General features: G+C 38.5%; 2 protein-coding genes across 2 annotated transcripts in view; one reads left to right on the top strand and one right to left on the bottom strand.

The window, feature by feature from the left end:
* The first annotated feature begins 244 nt into the window (after positions 1-244).
* On the top strand, positions 245-4,704 carry LOC119596326 (ATP synthase subunit beta, mitochondrial). The gene is made up of 7 exons (XM_037945521.1): positions 245-446; positions 2,259-2,441; positions 2,651-2,785; positions 2,969-3,130; positions 3,270-3,949; positions 4,094-4,273; positions 4,379-4,704. Exons 1-7 carry the CDS (start codon positions 329-331, stop codon positions 4,496-4,498), a joined length of 1,578 nt encoding a protein of 525 aa, XP_037801449.1. The 5' UTR covers positions 245-328; the 3' UTR covers positions 4,499-4,704.
* Positions 4,705-14,561: 9,857 nt separating this feature from the next.
* Positions 14,562-20,300, bottom strand: part of LOC119596382 — a 9,668-nt gene continuing 3,929 nt past the window's right edge. Inside the window, exons 5-8 of the mRNA XM_037945597.1 lie at positions 19,951-20,197; positions 19,652-19,813; positions 17,367-17,470; positions 14,562-16,854 (exon numbers count right to left, since the gene is read on the bottom strand). Coding sequence (XP_037801525.1) covers positions 15,877-16,854; positions 17,367-17,470; positions 19,652-19,813; positions 19,951-20,197 — 1,491 coding nt within the window. The 3' untranslated portion in view covers positions 14,562-15,876. The remainder of the gene's footprint in view (positions 16,855-17,366; positions 17,471-19,651; positions 19,814-19,950; positions 20,198-20,300) is intronic.

Below are 20,300 nucleotides of genomic sequence, written 5' to 3'. Positions count from 1 at the left end.
TGTCGGTCGTCGACCAATCAGAACGCTGGAAACTTACTCGGGAACAGCTGATTTATTACTTCCTAGTATTCATTTTTTACTTGTATTTCTCTTAACTTTATTTTCAAAAAGAGATATTAAAAAGATATAAAATGTACTATTGATGAATCATTTTCTTATTACGATGCTAAATAAAGGCTTAGTGACGATATACAAACCCGAATAAAGGCACCAAAGTCGCCCAAATTGCGGCGTGCGGCGACGAGAGCCGAGGCGAGCCGAGAAAACCCGAGCGGGTCTTTCTCCGGCGCTCGTCTCCCTCCCTTCTCAGTCTCCTCCGCCAGGCATCATGTTGGGAGCTGCACAGCGCGCTTGCTCCACCATCCTAAAGGCAGCGAAGCCTGCTGTTGTCTCCAAGGGCCTTCAGAATGTAGGCTCCAAGACTGTCCCAGCGCTTTACACCTGCCGTAAGTTATTTAAAAGTTTGGTTGTTGTGGGAATTTGGGGAAAACTTCCGCTATCTCTCGGCTCCGTCCGCCGGTCTCGCCGGTTGGTGATGGCGGCCGGCCGATCGCAAGACTTTGGGCGAATTCGGAGCTAAAACGCTCTGCTTGATCGGGTAAACGCAACCGAAAGGTACTACCCGTACTATAGAGCATGTCAAAAGTCATGTCACTGGGTTTTAAGACCTAATCGTGGACATAATCGGGCCATAAACACCTCATCAGCTGATCGCGGGCGCCATGTTTGGGCCGGCGGGTCAGCGGCGCAAAAGGTCATTCGACGGAATTAAAGGCTGGCCATCCTCTTTACCCCCTCTGTTGCACCTTCTTGCTGCATCTCAAATAAGCAAATTTATGAATTGTAATTAGTTAACATCTGAACTTGTCCTCAGAATTCTGATTTTTTAATATTGCAGTCAATCAATAATGAGGCAACAAGATTTGCAATTTAGCGCATATTCTAAGATTTTTAAAACACAGGCAACTGTGACCCATGTACTTGTGACTGTTGTACAGGGATATATACTATCCTAACAATGTTGGAAGTTAAATATGTCTACATGAATAGTGGAGAAAGGAGGCATTAATGAAAGCTTTTCTTCTAATGAATTTTGGTTAATGTTACCGAGAGCAATGCACATCTTTTAGAACATAAAAAATAGTAATGGGTAATGTAGGCACAACTGCTCTGGCCTTATATGCAGAGTGTATTCTCGTTACTTTGTTAAATATCACGGCTCGAGGACTATGCCCAAGGCCTTTATACAATCAGAGTACTTAAATATTCATTTTCTGTAAGTTCACATGAAGTGCATATAAAGGGGGTGGGGGTGGTACAATTGCCCCCCTCCCCTTCCTGTCTAGTGAATAAATGGAAAGGTTAGGTTTAAATTTTGGGTTTGCGTGATACCCTGGTTTTGGGACTTCGTTTCTAGAGGTGCATCATTCTTGGTTACTAGTACCTTAATTTTTAAATGGGAGTAAAAATTCTGGCCAAGAATCAAATTTGGTTTTAATATAGCAAAAATAGAAATTTCCCTGATAGTAATGCTGGATAGTACAGTGTTTTTCTACCTTAAAAAACTCGGACTTGGCCAGGCTCTATCTTGCTGGTCAGATTATGGTGAACATTGTTTCCTGGAGGGGGTGGGGAGCAGCAGCCTCCCTGTAAGTAGGGTTTTATGGGCCTAGTCCTAAAAAGTTGCACATGTACTACATACTGGAACCCTGCCATTTCCCCTTTCATACCTTGTGCATTTGTCTGTTGTTGCCTTGTGCAAACAAACTTTAGTATGTTATAACTTGTGATACTAAACTTTATAGGTTATAAGACATGGACAGGTTTGTTTTCTAGTATGTTGTCATTTCATCCCCACTGTAAAGGCTTGCTCCTGAGTGCTGTGCACATGGAATGGGTAACCAAATGCACTAACGGTACTGATAATGACACTCTTGTCTACATTTGTAATTACAGGTGTCGATATAAACTGTTTTATGACAAAGTTGCCTTGCATGTATAGGACAGTAGACCAACCTATATAGGTTGAGAAAGTTTGTAAATTGTGAGTCTGAACATCATTTTAATGGCTAAACTTTAGTGTAAATTGATATCTTAATGACTTGGACATAGTACTTGTATTTAGTTTTATGCTGCAAGTGATGATTGATAAGGTTTTGCGTGGCATATGTATTATGCTGATAATGAAGCTCCTGAATTTTTCTTAATGTTAAGATATTAACCTGTATAATTAAACCTGTGAATCTGCCTCTTTCCAGAGCGCAACTATGCTGCCAAGGCTGAGGCTGCCACCCAGACTGGTGTGGCCAATGGTAGTGTAGTGGCTGTCATTGGTGCTGTGGTGGACGTCCAGTTTGATGGAGAGCTCCCTCCTATTCTCAATGCCCTTGAGGTTGCTAACCGCTCCCCAAGGCTGGTGCTTGAGGTTGCTCAGCATCTCGGTAAGTAGGATTTTCAAAGTTAGATCTCGTGAGCCCAGTGAGTGCTAAAGTCGATTTTTAGTGTGGTTTACATTATGAGCCCTCTTTCCACAATGACATTTTTTTTTTTTTGCCATGGGTTTGTCAAGACTGAAATTTGTCAATCATGGTGTCTTGTGGTAATTTGACCTTTATGTTGTATACTTAGATCTGCTAATTTTCTCTTGCAGGGGAGAACACTGTCCGCACCATTGCTATGGATGGTACTGAGGGTCTCATCCGTGGTAATGCTGTGGTTGATACTGGAAGCCCCATCTCCATCCCTGTTGGCCCTGGCACTCTTGGCCGCATTATCAATGTGATTGGTAAGTAGAAAGTTTCATTACAATAGGTGAAATCTAAACATTATTACCTAATTTACTATGCAATTGTTTTTGAACTTACCCAATTCATTATCACAAATTGTTTAGTGTATGAGATTGGTTAGCATTAGTAAATCTGATCATAGATGGTTTCAGAAAATCTTAAATTTGATTTCTCATTTTCAGGCGAGCCCATCGATGAACGTGGCCCCATTCCCACTGAACACTTCTCTGCTATCCACGCTGAGGCTCCTGACTTTGTTGAGATGTCTGTCGAGCAGGAGATTCTTGTAACTGGTATCAAGGTGGTCGACCTCTTGGCCCCATACTCCAAGGGAGGAAAGATTGGTAAATATAAATTATTGAAACCTTAATAAAACTTCAGGAATGAATAGTAATTGTACTCCAAGAGGAGATTTTTACCTAACACTTTAAGAATGAATAGTAATTACAATGTTGACCTGATGTTGCCCCTATCTCCTTGCAGGTCTGTTCGGTGGTGCTGGTGTAGGAAAGACTGTACTTATCATGGAACTGATTAACAACGTTGCCAAGGCTCACGGTGGTTACTCTGTATTTGCTGGTGTGGGAGAGCGTACCCGTGAGGGCAATGATCTGTACCACGAGATGATTGAGTCTGGTGTCATCTCTCTGAAGGATGACACCTCCAAGGTATCTCTCGTGTACGGTCAGATGAATGAGCCCCCAGGTGCCCGTGCCCGTGTTGCCCTGACTGGTCTGACTGTCGCCGAATACTTCCGTGACCAGGAAGGTCAGGATGTGCTGCTCTTCATTGACAACATTTTCCGCTTCACACAAGCTGGTTCTGAAGTATCTGCCCTGCTAGGTCGTATCCCATCCGCTGTAGGTTACCAGCCTACTCTGGCCACTGACATGGGTAGCATGCAGGAAAGAATTACCACCACCAAGAAGGGATCAATTACCTCTGTGCAGGCCATCTACGTGCCTGCTGATGACTTGACTGATCCTGCCCCAGCCACCACCTTCGCTCACTTGGACGCTACTACTGTGTTGTCTCGTGGTATTGCCGAGTTGGGTATTTACCCTGCTGTGGATCCTCTTGATTCCATCTCCCGTATCATGGATGCCAACATCATCGGACACGAACACTACAACGTTGCCCGTAGTGTGCAGAAGATTCTTCAGGTATGTAGATTTCTTGATCATTATTTTTCCTTGACAATAAAGGCAGCTTCGGAATGTTAAATTCACATTGGAATCCCTGCAACTAACCACTTGTATTTAGGATGTTTGTAAAATTGGAATATAACAGACGGTTTGTTTTTACAGGATCACAAGTCACTCCAGGATATTATCGCTATCTTGGGTATGGATGAATTGTCTGAGGAGGACAAGCTTACTGTCGCCCGTGCACGTAAGATCCAGAAGTTCCTGTCTCAGCCTTTCCAGGTGGCCGAGGTGTTCACTGGCTACTCTGGCAAGTTCGTTTCCCTGCCCGATACCATCATGGTAAGTCTAGCACTGCTACCTCGGCGTTTAAAATTGTAAGGTCATTGAAATAAGATGCTCGTTAAGTTTTTGTGCTGCTTTACAACTCGTTGTTCCTATTTGCAGAGCTTCAAGGAAATTCTGGCTGGCAAGTACGATGACCTCCCTGAAGCTGCCTTCTACATGCAAGGAAGTATTGAGGATGTCGTAGCAAAGGCAGAACAGTTGGCTGCCCAGGCCAGCTAAGGAGGAAATCTAATTGTGGGGTATTTTAACGTGTACAGAGCTCTGGAAAGAAATATCCATGTTCTTTGTTGCGAAGTAAGGGCCAAGAGGTCGTGTTCTTAGACTATGGCAAAACAATATTTTAGGGGTACTCCGAGAATCTGGAGTAACTTCTGTTGTACAGAATTCCAGTGATAATGTAAATTTATATAAATAATACAGAAAACGACATTGGTATTCTTAATCCTTTTCAGCATTATCACAAACATTACCATGAAGTAAACCAGTTTCTGGTTGCCCTGTACTTGCTTCGTGTATTATAAATGTTAATATTGATTCATGAATGTAAACTGCACAAATTTTGCATCAACTTCGCTTGCCACATTCCGATGTAACGAAAATTTCATAAGGATTCGGATTTTAAAGTAATTGCGTTGTCAGTGGATCGATTTCCTAATTGCATTTCATGTTTGAATTCTCAATAAGACCGTATGATCTTCATGATCGTTTTATTAGTATCCTTTGTATTGATGCAAGTTGTGCAACCATGAATGCCTGCAGCGGAAACGGAGTGCTCTCCCAAGCAACTTAAGAATGAACCTTCACCAAATATTTGGTGACCTCATCCTGTTGTGCGACTGACGTATAACGCCTAGTCATTAACTCGACCCCCTTTTTACTCCTTCCGATGCGATACCTTCCTATAGTGCTACATTTTTCCCTGCAAACCTTACCCCAACCTGTAGGATATATCCACACCGAATCCCCTACAATTTTCAGTTTACAATCTATTTTCCCTCCTCATTCCTTAATACCCTCCGATTTTATCAAATCCTTCCCCCTTGTATTGCCCATTCACCTCCTACCCCTCAAGTACCCCTCAAGTACCATACTATCTTGTAATACCATGACCGTTGAAATTTCGACCTTGTTTTAATAGAGAACTTTAAACCCCATAGTGCTATATGAACTTTAATGGGTATCTTGTTTCAAAGCATTAAGCATTACTAACCATGCTTATCCCTATTTTCCCACCCTTACACACGCCATTCCTTTTCCCCCTCACCCTAGTGCTCATCTTCCTCACTCACTCCTCTCAACTTGGAAATGCAGGTGCATTGAGTGTTGAAATGCTGTTAGTTTTGTAAATATCCTCGAGGCTTTTTCACTTTTTCTAGGCGCAAACGCCAGGTAGAAAAAAAAAAGCAAGATATTTAAGTATAAAGAACAATCCTCGAGCAGAGTACAAAATTATTTAACTTATATAAAGATAGGTAAGGATACGTCCGATATGCGAAGCTTAGCCTTGCCCGGGCTATGCCATGAGGGGAGCCCGGCTTGTGTCGACTAATGCCGACTCGCTCACGTGTCAGCTGGTGCTGACTCGGCTGAACCTAATCCTTATCCGCCGTGGTACCCAGCCACAGCAGTAACCTCCGGGCGACAATTGCAACTTCTCGCGCCTGGGCGGGGCGCGAAGCGCCGACCCCTCGGATGAGAGGCCGACACGTTACCACTGTACTAACCCGGAGGCTATAATAAAGATAGGTGGTCAAGCTATAATGATAATGGAAGAATATTGCAGTGCAAATAGATTCAATTGATTTGCGAATAAAAAGTATCCCTCCAATCCCTTACTCACTTGTCGTGGGGAAGGGAGTGGGGGTGGCATAGGAGACGGGGACTGACGCTCAATGTAGGGGATCACCCCTACCTAGGTCCTCATCCCTTGCCTCAACTAATTTTGCAGTCTTTTCTTCTCCCTAATTCCTTTTCCTTTTTTTCTGCCTAATTACCATAATCGTTAACTCGTATTTACCCTTTTCGCCACACTACTTTGCTATAATGCTGTGTGACCTTTGATATCTGGCACATTTGTCTTGACCACTGACCATTCTGGGGATCAATAAACCTCGCCATACTGAACGAAAAAAAACTCATCTGGGTCCCCCAAAGCCCCCCTATCGCTTTATTTTGAATACGCGGCTATTGCTCTTAGAGGTAGACGCGAAAGATTTTTTTCAATCCATCAATCTAGAGGTACTAATCCACTATTACCCCCCCCCCCCAATCCCTTGCCCGTTGTTGTCGTGGGGGGGGGCTTAGGAGACGGAGACTGGGACCCAATGATGAGGAACTCCCTAACCTTGGTACTCAGCCCTCGACTCAACTAATTTTGCATGGTCCCTTTTTTCCCTTTCCCCACTTTTCTTTTTCTGTCCCTCACCAAACCCTTCTGTACCCCCATCTAAGTGTGAGAGCCGTGCTGAAAGGATGAAAGGCTGACTTTGTGCCAGTCCTGAACGGCCTGAGGGAGCCATGGGCACGGTATTCCCCTGATTTAGTTACCTAGCCCTTACCTAGCCTGTTTTTATTCCCAACATAATCCAGGCTTACCATGGCCAGTAATGAAAACATATCCCCACTATTAGGGGCAATGAGGCTTGCCCCTTTATCAAATAGCCCCAACGAGTAAACCCCCCGATTCCCTGACCCCAGGCTCTCCTTTGACCATGGCTCCGAACACTGCAATAACTACCCCCTCATCAATGCCTACTAGTACAGTAGCCAACAATCAACCCTTAAGGAACATTTCCACTTTCCCAGCAAGCTCAACTTCAACACCTCTACCCCCATAACCTCCAACATCAACCACCCCATCCTCCCTTATAATACCTTACAGCCTTATTGCCCACCTCTCCATAACATACCTCCCTCAACACTACTCCATCTTCGTCACGCCCCCGCCCTTCTACTACCTCTATCTCTACAACAATTTTGAATACTCTCTTTAGCGTAGCCAAATGGACCGAATTTTTCGTGATCCCCCCACAGCTCCCTACTCTGACAACACCCTTCTTTTCCAACAATGTCTCCAAAAACAAGTAGGTAAAAGTCTCTTTTCCGTACCGACCCGACCGCTCCCGGGTCTGTCACAGTAACATCCAAAAACCAAGCTATGTATTACAAAATAACTGCCCTATATGGTAACCCCATCCTTGCAGAACCCCACCCAACCCTCAATACTTGCATCGGAACAGTTTCCAATCTCCTCAGCAAATTGCCCAATCTATGACAAAGATTGGTCAGATTGTGGAGAAGACCTACTTGCCTGTCTCACAGATATGAAGCAACATCAGTACAATGCTACTCCCATTCCCCCAGGGGTTTTATCGAAGAAACCCACTCCCATAGCAAAATTACCTTCCGTAGACATGACCTTCCCTTTAACGTCTACATAGGAGGAGAATCCCTCCCTGTTCGTCCATACCAACCTCCTCCACGTCAGTGCCAAAATTGTTGGCGTCTAGGAACCCAGCCAAACATTGCCGTTCCACAGCCTGATCCCCCACTATGTGCCCAACCTGGCCATACCCGATCTAACTGCTCTGCACAATCACGCACATGTGCCAACTATGGCGGCCCCCATAATGTATTTTTAGGGCTGTCCCACCTACAAATTTGAGTCTGAGGTAGAAAACTCTAAATTTTCCAAACTTGGACTCGCACTACGTGAAGCCAGACAGGAAGCAGTCGACGTGGTTTCTCTCTTACTCCTTACTCCCAGTAATACTGCTCATTCTACCAATTCTCCTACCCCCCCCCCTACATCTAACTCCCCTCTTCTACCTCCTACCTTCTTCAGTCAAACTCTTTTGCCATCCTAAATCCAGACATCCAATCTCTACTACAGAATACTAATCACCAATACAACCCCAACACCTTTCCCTCTCCCCCCTCGCACTACCTTTAACAGACAGAACAAACGTTTCCCCCCCTTTCTTCCCCTAACCACACATCAACCTCCCACTTCCTTTCCCCATTTTGCTTGAGACACCAGTCCTCTCTTCCCCCCCTCACAAGATATCCTTTATCCCCCAAAACTCCCCCAAACCAACTCCTCAGAAGAAACTATTGAAAATATTCAAGATTACTTAATGAAAACTGACACTCAACCTCCAAATCTTACAACTCCTGCTCCTTCCACACTCCAAGTAACTGCTGATATTCATCCTCCTAACGATATCCCCCCCTACACCCTATCCTCCTAACCCCTCCCAACACAGCCCATCTAGCTGCTTCCCCCTCAAAATCTCCAACACGTACTACAATCTATATCACTTAAGTATAACTACCCTTCATTGGAATATTCGCGGTTTCCGCTCCCACAGACCTGACCTTCGTCATATCCTTTCCTCTTATAACCCCTCTATTGTATGCCTTCAAGAGACCTTTCTTACACATCCTCCAATACCAATCCCCAATTATCATTTTGTCTCTTCCCCACATTCCATTTATGTCTCGTCCATACTTATCAATCAGAAAACACCTTATGTCACAACCCCCCTTTCAAACCAAAGTCCCTTGCACCCGTTATTCGTATCTTCCTTCATCGTTGGATCACAGTGATTTCAGTCTTCTTCTCCCCTTCCCACCCCATTGACTTTGTTGCTTCTGAAAATCTAATTTCCCAACTTCAACCACCTTTCCTCATAGTTGGCGACTTTAACTGCTGCCACACTCTTTGGAGTGATTCTATCACAAACTCCCGAGGCTGATCTGTAGAGCGCTTCCTCTCCACAGCTGACCTTACTATTCTAACACACTCCTATCTGATGTCACAATCTTATCCACCCTTATGTTCCTTATGTAATGTTCCCCCCTTTTAATTTCCCCACATCCTATTGCGTGCCCACGTTTTGAAACAACCCGTACCTCTGCTTTCCCCCACCACCTCCCTTCACCGACCTCCCAACCTATCAGACATCCTTACAGAATCCCACACTTTCTGCTTCAACAACCTATTCTCTTTCCTCAAACGCATACATATCCTTCATCTAATCTAACTCCTTACCACACCCAACCCTAACCCTTTCACTCACCAATTCCTTTGCCCAGCTTAGACAACTAATCACTAACTCAACCACCCTTCCCTAAAAATTAACTATAGTGCTAAAATGCCCTTAGATGTCTAGCACATTTATCTTGCTTTTAACCATTAACCATTAATCCACTATTATTCAGTACTTCACTTTCTCAAAATGAGATCATGAGATTTCTTAGTAACAAAGCTGATGTAAGCATGAGCACCTTTTCAAGCAGATTTTGGAGGATAATATGCAAGTTATATTAAGACCTGTTCACACGAGAAAACTGCTTGTTTACCAAATAGTTTGTCATCTCTATCTGTGCCCGTCAGGCCTTATATGGGTGTCACGCCCCATGATTTTGAAGTGAGGTGGTTAAGTCAGAACGTACTTTTGTTAAAGGTGTTTTTATATAGATGACCAAAATTCTGTCAATTTTTTTACTCTTCGACAAATATTGACGTTCATCTTCGTAACCTCATTTTTTGGGGGGATAGTTACAATATTGTCATTTTAATAAGTTGACCTGTAGAACACTTATTTCATGGAAGTAATCTTATTGTCATAACCTAATTTACAACATTTCAAACTTGAGGGTTAAACAGGTCAAAATACATACTAACATTGTACTGATAAGTACTGGAATGAGACTAAATGGATAATTACATATAATTCATATACTTTTATTCCTGATTTACTTAATCCGGACAAAGACGACAATTCTGACGATTTTCAATATTTGGGTGCAGACTATAAAGGGTAAACCTAGAAAAAACATTAACTACATTCTACTTATTTTTTTCAAATACTGCCACATATAGCCCTCTTAAAAAGATCACGGGTTGCACTCAATCATCTCGATTTGTTTGGCCATCAATGGGGTAATTATAATTTTAAGTGCCCCTTTCCCGTGTACCTTTTGAACCCTAGTGCTGCACTCGTTGACCCCAGCAAAACTATTTTTGGACCAATAGTCTATACTTCCAATGCTTTAAAATGATAACAATAATGTATATCTTCTCATTAGAGACGATGGAAGAAAAAAACAATACAAAAACTAGATTTATTGAAAATGAAAATGTCTTTTTCAATAAATCTAGTTTTTGTATTGTGGGTTTTTCTTCCAATGTATCAACAAGGAAGAGTGTTTTTGTATACATTACAGATGGTGAAATGACCAATTATTTTCCTCTACCCCAAAATTTGAAGTCAATTTTCCTCACAATCTCCTGGCATAAGTTTCCCCTAAATATAACTTTCGCAATAACATATCCCAGGCAGACTCGCAGGAATCAGAACAGACGGTTCCATTTTATAAAAAATAACACCTTGAACCAAAGTACTTCTGACTTGCCCTCTTACTCCACTTATATGCACAATATTGCATCTACTATTAGGCCCCATCTAGATGAATAGGCAGTAACTAACTCTACAATCATCTACCTGAAAAGATTCATAAACCTCTATGACATTATTGACTTCTGTACCTGTTAACAGCTGATATATGTGGAAGTTATCAAAGTTGATACATAATATAGCTGGGGCTTTATTAAATGAACATCAAATCTAAAATATTCCCCTTCAAATCATACTTGTCTTGTGAAAAACTTAAAAATGCTGGCCTAAGATTTAATTTACAATTTTTGGAATAAATTTCTGTCTTTGGTAATTGTCATTGTATCTGACCTATAAGAAGTGTCAAGAACTATGAAATAAAAATGTTAAAAGTACACTCAAAGTGAACTAAATCAGGACAATGAGACACTAAAACCCTTTTTTATAAGAGCACTACCATTCCCATCTCCACAGCTCTAATGTGGTCTAACTGCTGTAAGAGACTAAACAACAATAGGTATAAAGAAATGAAAACTTACATCTGAAGCTTGCCAAAATAATGACAAAGAAAAATCTGGGTCAAGAATTTCTTCTTGACTATTAAAGTCCATGAAACTTACCTCTAATCTGATGATTTAGAGCAATGCTTTCCAAACTTAATGCATATCCCATGAAGGTTTGCATCACACTCTGTATCCTCTATTTTTTTCTGTCAAGACTTAAAACTATATATTATGTAATATAGAACACAAAAATTAATATTCAATCTTGCAAATCTAATAAGATTTATTCTAAACATTTGGAATAAGTCACATACCCACTGAAATTTGTACAAGTTTACACTTTGTGGTACTATTAAAATTATTGTTTCCTGGAAAATTACAATTATATTATGCCTTGTAATCTCCCAAAATTTTGCAATATTAATAGGGAGCACAAACTTTGCTGAAGCAAAAATGGTTAAGATTATGAATCACCAAAGAAATGGCATAATTTTTTAATAAGAAAATTATAATATACAACTATTGACAGGATGAATTCAAGTAATCCTATTGTAAAAAAAAAAAATAATAATAAATAAAATAATAACAAAAATAATAAATTAATAATAATAATACTAAATAAGAATTAATGAAAATACTAATAATAAATAATACCTACAAAGACGGTCATTATCAGAATCCAGCCCATGCAAAGTATTATTGGAAATGGATAGTTCAGAGACTATCAGACCAATTCCTTCCATACACATGGAAAATGAACTTCAAATATAAAAAAATATATTAATTAAAAAGATTTGAATCAAAGGTTTGTAGAATTTGCCAAGACTAACTAATGCCCATTCGATGTCAAAATACGATTCCGTATATGTAAAAATGGTAAGAATAACTAACAAGCACTTACTTGCAAAATGTCCCAGATTTCACTTTTAATATTATTGACATGTGACGGGCAGAAATATTAATATTCAGTCCTTTCAATAAATTTCAGCAGACATAACAGAAGTGCAGACAGCAGCCCAATAGTATAAAAATGTAAAAAAACTGCCGGTACACAATGTTTGACAAGCAACTTTTACTAGCAGAAACAAAACTACTTTAAAAATTTTAGAAAAGATAGAAAAGGTATGAATGACAATGAATATCTTCACAATACAAGAGACGTATTTGACCAATTTCAATTATATCTTCGTCAGAAATACATGTATCTTTGCAAAACTGATCAAATATGTCTCTTGCACTGTGAAGATATTCATTCTCATTCAAACCTTTCTAAATTAATTGCACTGAATACAGTTCATCTAGATTTATAAAAGTACGACCTAATATTAACTAGATCCAGTTCTTAAGGGGCCTAATGCAGATGACATGGCAAAAAATTTATAATAATTGTAATAATAATTTTAATAATATCACTGTCATTCCTTACTTAATATTATGACCAGGAGAAAATGGGCAAGGAGGGGAGGGGCAAGGGAAGTTAATATTTTTTTTCTAGTAATCCGAAAGAGAGACAAGGGAAAATATTACAAGTTAAAATCACTAATAGGGATATACAGGAAGAAAGTAGAAGCTAGAATCCATAATAGAAAAAGTAAGGGAAGAAAGTAAAAGTTAGAATCAGTCAGAAGAAAAACAAAATAACGGTAAAGAGTACAGGTTAGAATCAGAAATAGTAAATTGAAGGGGGGGGGGGATTTATATATATTATATATATATATATATATATATATATATATATATATATATATATATATATATAATATATATATTATATATGTATATATATATATATATATATATATATAATATATATATATATATGTATATATATATATATATATATATACATATATATATATATATATATATATATATATATATATAATTTGTTCTTTTTTTCCCCCCCCTCAAATTATAGAAAAAATATTCAATATCTATAATTTGAATAACAAACAATGTATCATCTAGAACCACATCCAAAGAATAAATAAAAACTCACCTTTTCAGGTAACATTTTTTTATCTTTCAACTATTACAAACATCAACAGATATTTCACATTACAAAAAATGAAAAAGTCTTTATGTATATATATATATATTACAAAGACATGATTCTCACCAAAGCTGCTTGAGCAAAAAACATAATATTGTTGGCTTGAGAAGGTATAAAACTTTGTAATGACAGCTGACTTGGTAACAAATATACATTCATTTTCCACTGACAGTTCTTGAAGAATATACAGGTTCACCACAAATCCGAGGAAATGAGGATAAAACAGAGGGATACATTAATTACCACTCTTTTCTATTTCAATTATAGGACTGCATAACTTGGAAGGGCCACAAATATGATGTTCAAATTTGATTATACACAATGCCTGATATAAAATAAGAATCTTTGTAACATGTAATGGTTGCCAGTATATTAACAAAACACATATTGAGCTGTGAATTTCCTTTTATCTACATCATTCATGGTATACAATTTGAAATACAGACTGGAAAAAATAACTTTCATAATGAAGATTTATTAAAAATTATCACCATATACAAATCAGGGTATTGTCAATGAAGTCTATAGCAAATATGTGTTGATATGATAACTGGCATCATTTTGAGTATACAATTCATATACAAAGTTGGTATTAATTGAATGTAGTATTAAATATTTTCATATCAATAAACTTTTTACAAGTATTTCATTCTGTATCACACACAATTATTTGTTTAGGTCAGCATACATTATACTGTATGTGCACATTAAGACAGACAGACAGACAAACAGACATATACACGCACATTAACACATGAAATTCTACTTTTTGGCATTGAAATTTGTGTCTAATATTGAGGAACAAAATACCTGGCATTTAACATCATCCATTTTCTTGATCAAAATAAATTAGATTTATCAGTTCATTTAAGAGAATGACCCATTAACACAAGAATAAAATTCTCTTTTTTCTAATGCCAAGACTTGTAAACAAGTATATACTGTACATAGACATATCTTAAAAGTATATTTAAAACAATGTGCTGTACAATCTGAAGCACTGGATGATGTTATTTGACACGTGTGTGGTGGCAGTAAAATGGTAGGCAAATGATAAAATTTTTCTATTGTTTCAGACTCTACAACACTTATTTTAAATATACTTTTGGGAGCAACTGTACATGCACATATTACATATACCCACATTCACACTTACACAAACATGTAGGCACCACTTTTTCCAAAAGAATAAATGCACTCAGCCGATCCACATTTATACATTTTACACACTTCAAAAAAATATATTCATTCCTCTCAGTATGTAACATGGTTATGCCCTGTAAAACAAAAGATTCAGTGAATGGTACTGCAATAATAATCAGAAATGAGTTCATTTTCTTTTATTTGTCGCTAATGGACGGCAAAAGTTTAAAACGTTGAGGATTCCTTAAACAAACCAAAATTGAACTCATTAATTACATCATAATGGTTTAGTCCTTCAAGTTTTTGTACATGGGTACAAACATACCAAAAAAGTAACAATCATATCGTAGAAGTAGCATGTATTTCAGCTGATTAATAGCAGGAAATCTCTAAAACCATCTATAAAAATGTATTCAATCTAATGTTAATTTCTCTCTATAAACTCTTTATAATGACATTTTCTAATTACAAATACAGAAAAATGATGTGCACATAAAATATCAGACATTTAACTTTGAATATAAGCATGAATACTGCTAGATATATATTCACTTAGAGAAGAGTGTAGAAAATTATATTTGAGTATCTGTAGCATATGTAGGAAATAAAAGAGCTCTGCAGAGAAAAATTATACCCATAAAGATTTCTTCAATGTGAAACTCTACAGCAGTATAGAAAATCATAATTGAGGTCATACATAATGCTAAAGCTTATCAAGTAAAATGTATATCAAGAACCTTTAGTTTGCTGTTTGCAGGTACTTTTAGTTACCGTATCCTAGTGCTTTACTGTATCTTATTTCACACTGCACCTATAATAAAAAGTAAATTTCATTATAAAATATTTTCATTTTACAGAATCATTCGTAATTTTTTGAGACTATGGATGGAGGCTAATGTATGACACATACATATGACTGTACTGTATTTTACTTAAACATGATTTTTTTCCTAAGAACTGCAAAATTTGAAACTTAAATGCAATATTTCAGCATTAAAGAAAAAGTATTTAGAAATTAAGTGCAAACTCATGCAAAGATTGTTTTTATTAATAGCCTATTGTTAAACCTCTGAAAGTCTGGGCAGCAGCTCAGTGTTTGTAGTACAGTGATAATGATAAAAATGAAATTTATACCTATATTCTGCATCTTTTCATTATCCTTCAAATACTTCCTTGCACTCAGTATCTACTATAACTTCATTCAAAGTAGTTAAGTGGCATCAGTTTCAATATTAAATGAGTTGAACACATTAATTTCCAATGCATTTTTAAAATACCTGATATCATTTGACGGATCATATATTCAAATATAGATAAAGCACAACATATTGCACATGATTTGATTGGGAATTACAAAACCCATTCAATGGGATATAAATATTTCTATAATTGGTCATTTAAAGATCAACTGAGAATCACAGTAATTTCACACATTTAATTAATACACTGTATTATTGGAAGATATGTGAAAGACATCAATGAATAAAATAACGTTTATCACAAAGAGGCTGCCATTGCATCATTTTCTCCTCTTCTAATTCCTGGGATACCATTTTTTCTGGAGTGAGATGGTGACGACAAGTCAGTTGGTTGAGAGTGTATATCTGCTTCATTCTGGTGAGTAAGAGCAGCACGCAGTCTAGCTTCAGACCGCTGTTTTTTACCATGGACTGTCGCTGATGCCCTCTGTGTATGTGGTATGTGTTTTGTTTTACTCCTGCCCCCAGTATTATATATAGGGGAAATGGAAATACTTGGCTTTGGCGAGCATGACGGTGAAACAATAATTCCTGGGTAGAAAGACGCAGATGACTGATGACCTGGAGATGATGTATTTGAAGAAGGCCGAGTGGGTGACGATGAAGCATAGGTGGTGTGAACCGACACGTATGGCTGAGGATTTACCTGACTCCTTTGTGACTGAGATATAGTTAAGCTAGAGAGGAAGTTGGATTTTGGGCTTGGAGGGGATGTACGGGATATAGTCAAACTAGGTACAATGCTTTTGGAAGAGCTGTGATTTAAAGATGATGCCTGAGAGGACTGGCCAGGGGAAGAAGTCCTGGTTATGGTAAGTCCAGGCAAGAAAAGTTGAGGAGTAATATCACTGGGTGAGGGGGAAGGTGTTGATGATGTTTCAGACCACTTGAGGGTATTGGTGGGTGAGTTAGGTGAAGATGAAGCAGCTTGACTGCAGTCAAGCGGATAGGAACTGGGTGATGGAGACCTTACATTGGTCACATGATCTATTTTCTGTCCTGCATTGGGTGGCGGTGATGCAGTGACACCAGTTCTCAGAGGCTGATGAGAAGTTGCAACTGGAGATGTTGCTGCTGGAGAACTTGCTTGGCTTGAAGTGCTAACATGTGGTGGTTCAGGTTGCTGGAATGTGTAGATAAAGTTTTGCAACTGATGGATGGCTTCCCGTACCTCCTCCTCCTTGTGCTGCAACTTTTCTCTCTCTGAGCACTGGGCCTACAATGTACAAATAGACTATATAACAAAGATAAAACTACATTATATCTATAAGACTGACTTTCAAAAAAGTAAAAAAAAATTAAACATGAAGGATAATGGTATTATGAAATTATAGATCCTCCATCATAAGCAAAGACAACACATGAGAAATTCACACTCAAAGCCAAACAGAAGCTGATTACCAAAGAAGAAAGCAATATCCAAATTTGAGCAACTTGACCCTTTCACTACAAGATTGCCAAATAAAATTATGTCATGACTTGCAAGGAAACTAGAGGGTTACTAGTCAAATATCTCTCGGGCAGAGGACAGAACATATGTCTCATTAGAAATCTTCCTGAACCAATGAATCCTACAAGCCAGTACTCCAGCTTAAGGTAGGACAAAATATGCATATGATCCAGTACATTGATGTGATTGAGCAAAGGAACACTCTGGCTTATAGTCATGATATGTATAGGAGAGTCATCAGATGCAAGAAGTTAACAAACTACAGTGTTAATATATACCTGCAGTGCCAGTGCTAAGTGCCTTTTCCTCTCTTCCAACTGCAGTTTAGAGATTGTGAGCTCGGCACGCTGACGCAGAAGACGTTCGCGGATCTCCAGTGCCTCTATTGGGGAAAGTCACAAGTATTAGGTCTACCTTGTGATATGAGAGTGAGAGTGAGAGAGAGAGAGAGAGAGAGAGAGAGAGAGAGAGAGAGAGAGAGAGAGAGAGAGAGAGAGAGAGAGAGAGAGAGAGAGAGAGAGAGAGAGAGAGAGAGAGGGAGAAGGAAAGAGGTGGAAACTATTACATAAAGTAACTGATAAAATATAACTTTCTATAATCCATAATACATAAAATCTAATGCAACTGTCTACTGAGAAAAGAAAACCATTACTAACACAATAAAATAAAACAACTGTACGCAATATTCACACACATACAAGAATTATAATAGTAAGTTACAACGGATTTTTTTTTTTTTTTAAAGCTGAAAATGTACTTCTGTGTATAGCTATATATATGTATATGTATATGTATATGTATATGTATATGTATATGTATATGTGAGTGAGTGAGTGTGTGTGTGTGTGTGCACAGGCACATGTCCATGTGCATATGAACATGGCAGCAAAAGCCATACTAATAACATATTTTCAAAAGGAAATTCCCTCTTCTTCCTCGAGTTAAACAGTTTACAGAGGAGAAATGAGGAGAGTAACAGAAAATGATATTCTAAACAGTGTGTTCAATTGAATCAAAAGAAAAAACATGGGTCATTGATGTTGGTAATCAAGATATTGAGCCTTACTACAATACCTCAGAATTAAATGTGTCCTATCAATGCAGGTAAAGGCCACATATGAACTGCACTCTTAGTTTCATTTTCTTAGTTTTCAAAAATCTAAAACTAGTCAGTCTGGGAAAAAATTATCATCATCCATTTAATTTTCTCACAATCAACAAATCCGCTAAAATATATCAGGAGCTAAAAAACACTTTTCCAGACCTTCACAGAATAAACCATCCCTAAAAGTAAATAAAGCCAATGTCAAAAGTTTTTGGTGTAAAAGTACATCTGTGCATAAGTGTAAAGTAAGATATATAAAGAAACTAAATGCATGAAAATAACATAAGATCACATATAGTCACACTAAATTCTTTGGACCTAACCCTGACCTATCTTGACATCCCTTCAAAAAGAAAAGAAAAGACAAGAAAAGAAAAGAAAAGAACTGAAAAGAAAAGAAAGAAAAAAATGATTGCCAATTGCACCATTTCAGTATTCCCAAATAAAAAAGTTTGACGATAGAAGTATAGGCTCAGCATATCAGTATGCTGTGGAAGGGCATCTCAACTTCACTGAGTGGCTTGAGAATGCTTGTAAACAGCTTTCAACAGGATTTTTACTGAGTCCTTAAATTGGCCAAAGCCTATCTACTCCTATAAATTAAGTCAATCAAGAATGGCTTACATGCAGCAGTGCAACTTATCTGTAGCCCTAAATATCTTGCAAGGCTGACACTAAAGGATTTGTGCTTGGAAACAACTGGGAACATCAAAAGGTTATGCATGACTTAACTATGCAGGACCCTGGACAAACAACACTAACTGATGCATTCCCATGCCTTCAAACCAAGATCCTGGCCACTTCTTCAATTAATATGTATGAACAAGGGAATATAGAGTTTACAAAGAAAATGGAAAGAAAACTACTTCACATCTTAAATAATGTAGGTTACCTTGCATAAATCTCATGTCTTAGATATAACACTGAATGTCTAATACCTCTTCTTACTGGTCTTTAGACTCCCCTAGCAGGATGCCAAGATGTCCTAAAAGACAGGTACTTTCCTGAACCAAGTCAAAAATTTAGTATAGGTCCAGGGCATTTTGCAGTGACTATATGTACATATAATGATCATAAAAGAAATACAAATTTAAAAACTCAAAAGCCTTCTCAGCAGAAAAGGGGTATATACACAGACATGGTGCAGGTGAAGGGCAGGAAAAGGAGAGAGGTGAAGAGAGGAAAGGAAGTGAATTACTATATTACTTACTTCACATTTAGTAACATAATGGGTATTTTCTAATTTAATTGGTTGAAAAAATATTTCCCACATTTCTGAAATTACAGAAAAAAAAAGCTTTCAAATTTTTTAAATTCTAATTTCGCCCTTTGCATAACATATGAAGTACAAATTTCTCTTACCTCATGGTTGTTGCTTCAGAAATGTGATAAATATTAAGGTAGACTACAGACAAAACAGCAAGGAAGAGGAAACGACCAGTCATTACCTGGACTTACCTCTACGCCTGCTATGGTACTGTGGGTCGCTGTTGGTTGAAGCACGGAGCCCCAGCTGCTCGCAGGTTAGGCAGAGCCAACAAGGGGGTGGTTCGGTGTCTCCCAGATCTACACAAGGTCCATGATATATCACGCCACATCCGTCACACTGCACATCTGCTCCTGTTGAAAATGAAACAATGGACTTTAAAGGATTTATCAGCACAGACGTGCATTACATATTTTTACATTTGTGAAAACCTCATTTTAAAATACTAAACTTAATATTTCCATAATAAGAGCAAATAATCACAACTTACCCTTCATCTTGCACATTGGACACACTTCCTCAGAGGGCTGCGATGCCACGGGAAATTCTTCCTCTACAGACTGGGGAGAGGCTGCCTGTGAAGGGGGGCAGGTGGTAGGGGGCGAGCATGAGGATTGTGCAGGCGAGCAAGGACGCGACTGAGGTTGTGATGGGGGTTGGGAAGGTGGTCGAACCTTGCGTCTCAGAGTGGGTGGTGACCCTGCACCAGACATTAGCCAGGCACGACGTTTCCGGCGCTGTGTTGTAAAGTTTAGAGTGTTAGGGAGATCATCCTAATGCAGTATTTTGGATTAACATTTTTTTCGACAGAAGTGTTATCCATATGTACATGTATACTAT

The sequence above is a fragment of the Penaeus monodon genome, chromosome 37 (genome assembly GCF_015228065.2).
Source record: "Penaeus monodon isolate SGIC_2016 chromosome 37, NSTDA_Pmon_1, whole genome shotgun sequence".
NCBI lineage: Eukaryota > Metazoa > Arthropoda > Malacostraca > Decapoda > Penaeidae > Penaeus > Penaeus monodon.
The sequence above is the reverse complement of the archived record's forward strand: the minus strand, read 5'-3'. Positions and strand labels throughout refer to the sequence as shown.

Excerpts from the sequence above, each read along its gene's own strand:
- LOC119596326 (XM_037945521.1), top strand. The coding sequence starts at position 329 with ATGTTGGGAGCTGCACAGCGCGCTTGCTCCACCATCCTAAAGGCAGCG. Across the intron at positions 2,442-2,650 it reads TGAGGTTGCTCAGCATCTCG|GGGAGAACACTGTCCGCACC; the intron begins GTAAGTAGGATT and ends TTTCTCTTGCAG. Across the intron at positions 3,950-4,093 it reads GTGTGCAGAAGATTCTTCAG|GATCACAAGTCACTCCAGGA; the intron begins GTATGTAGATTT and ends TTGTTTTTACAG.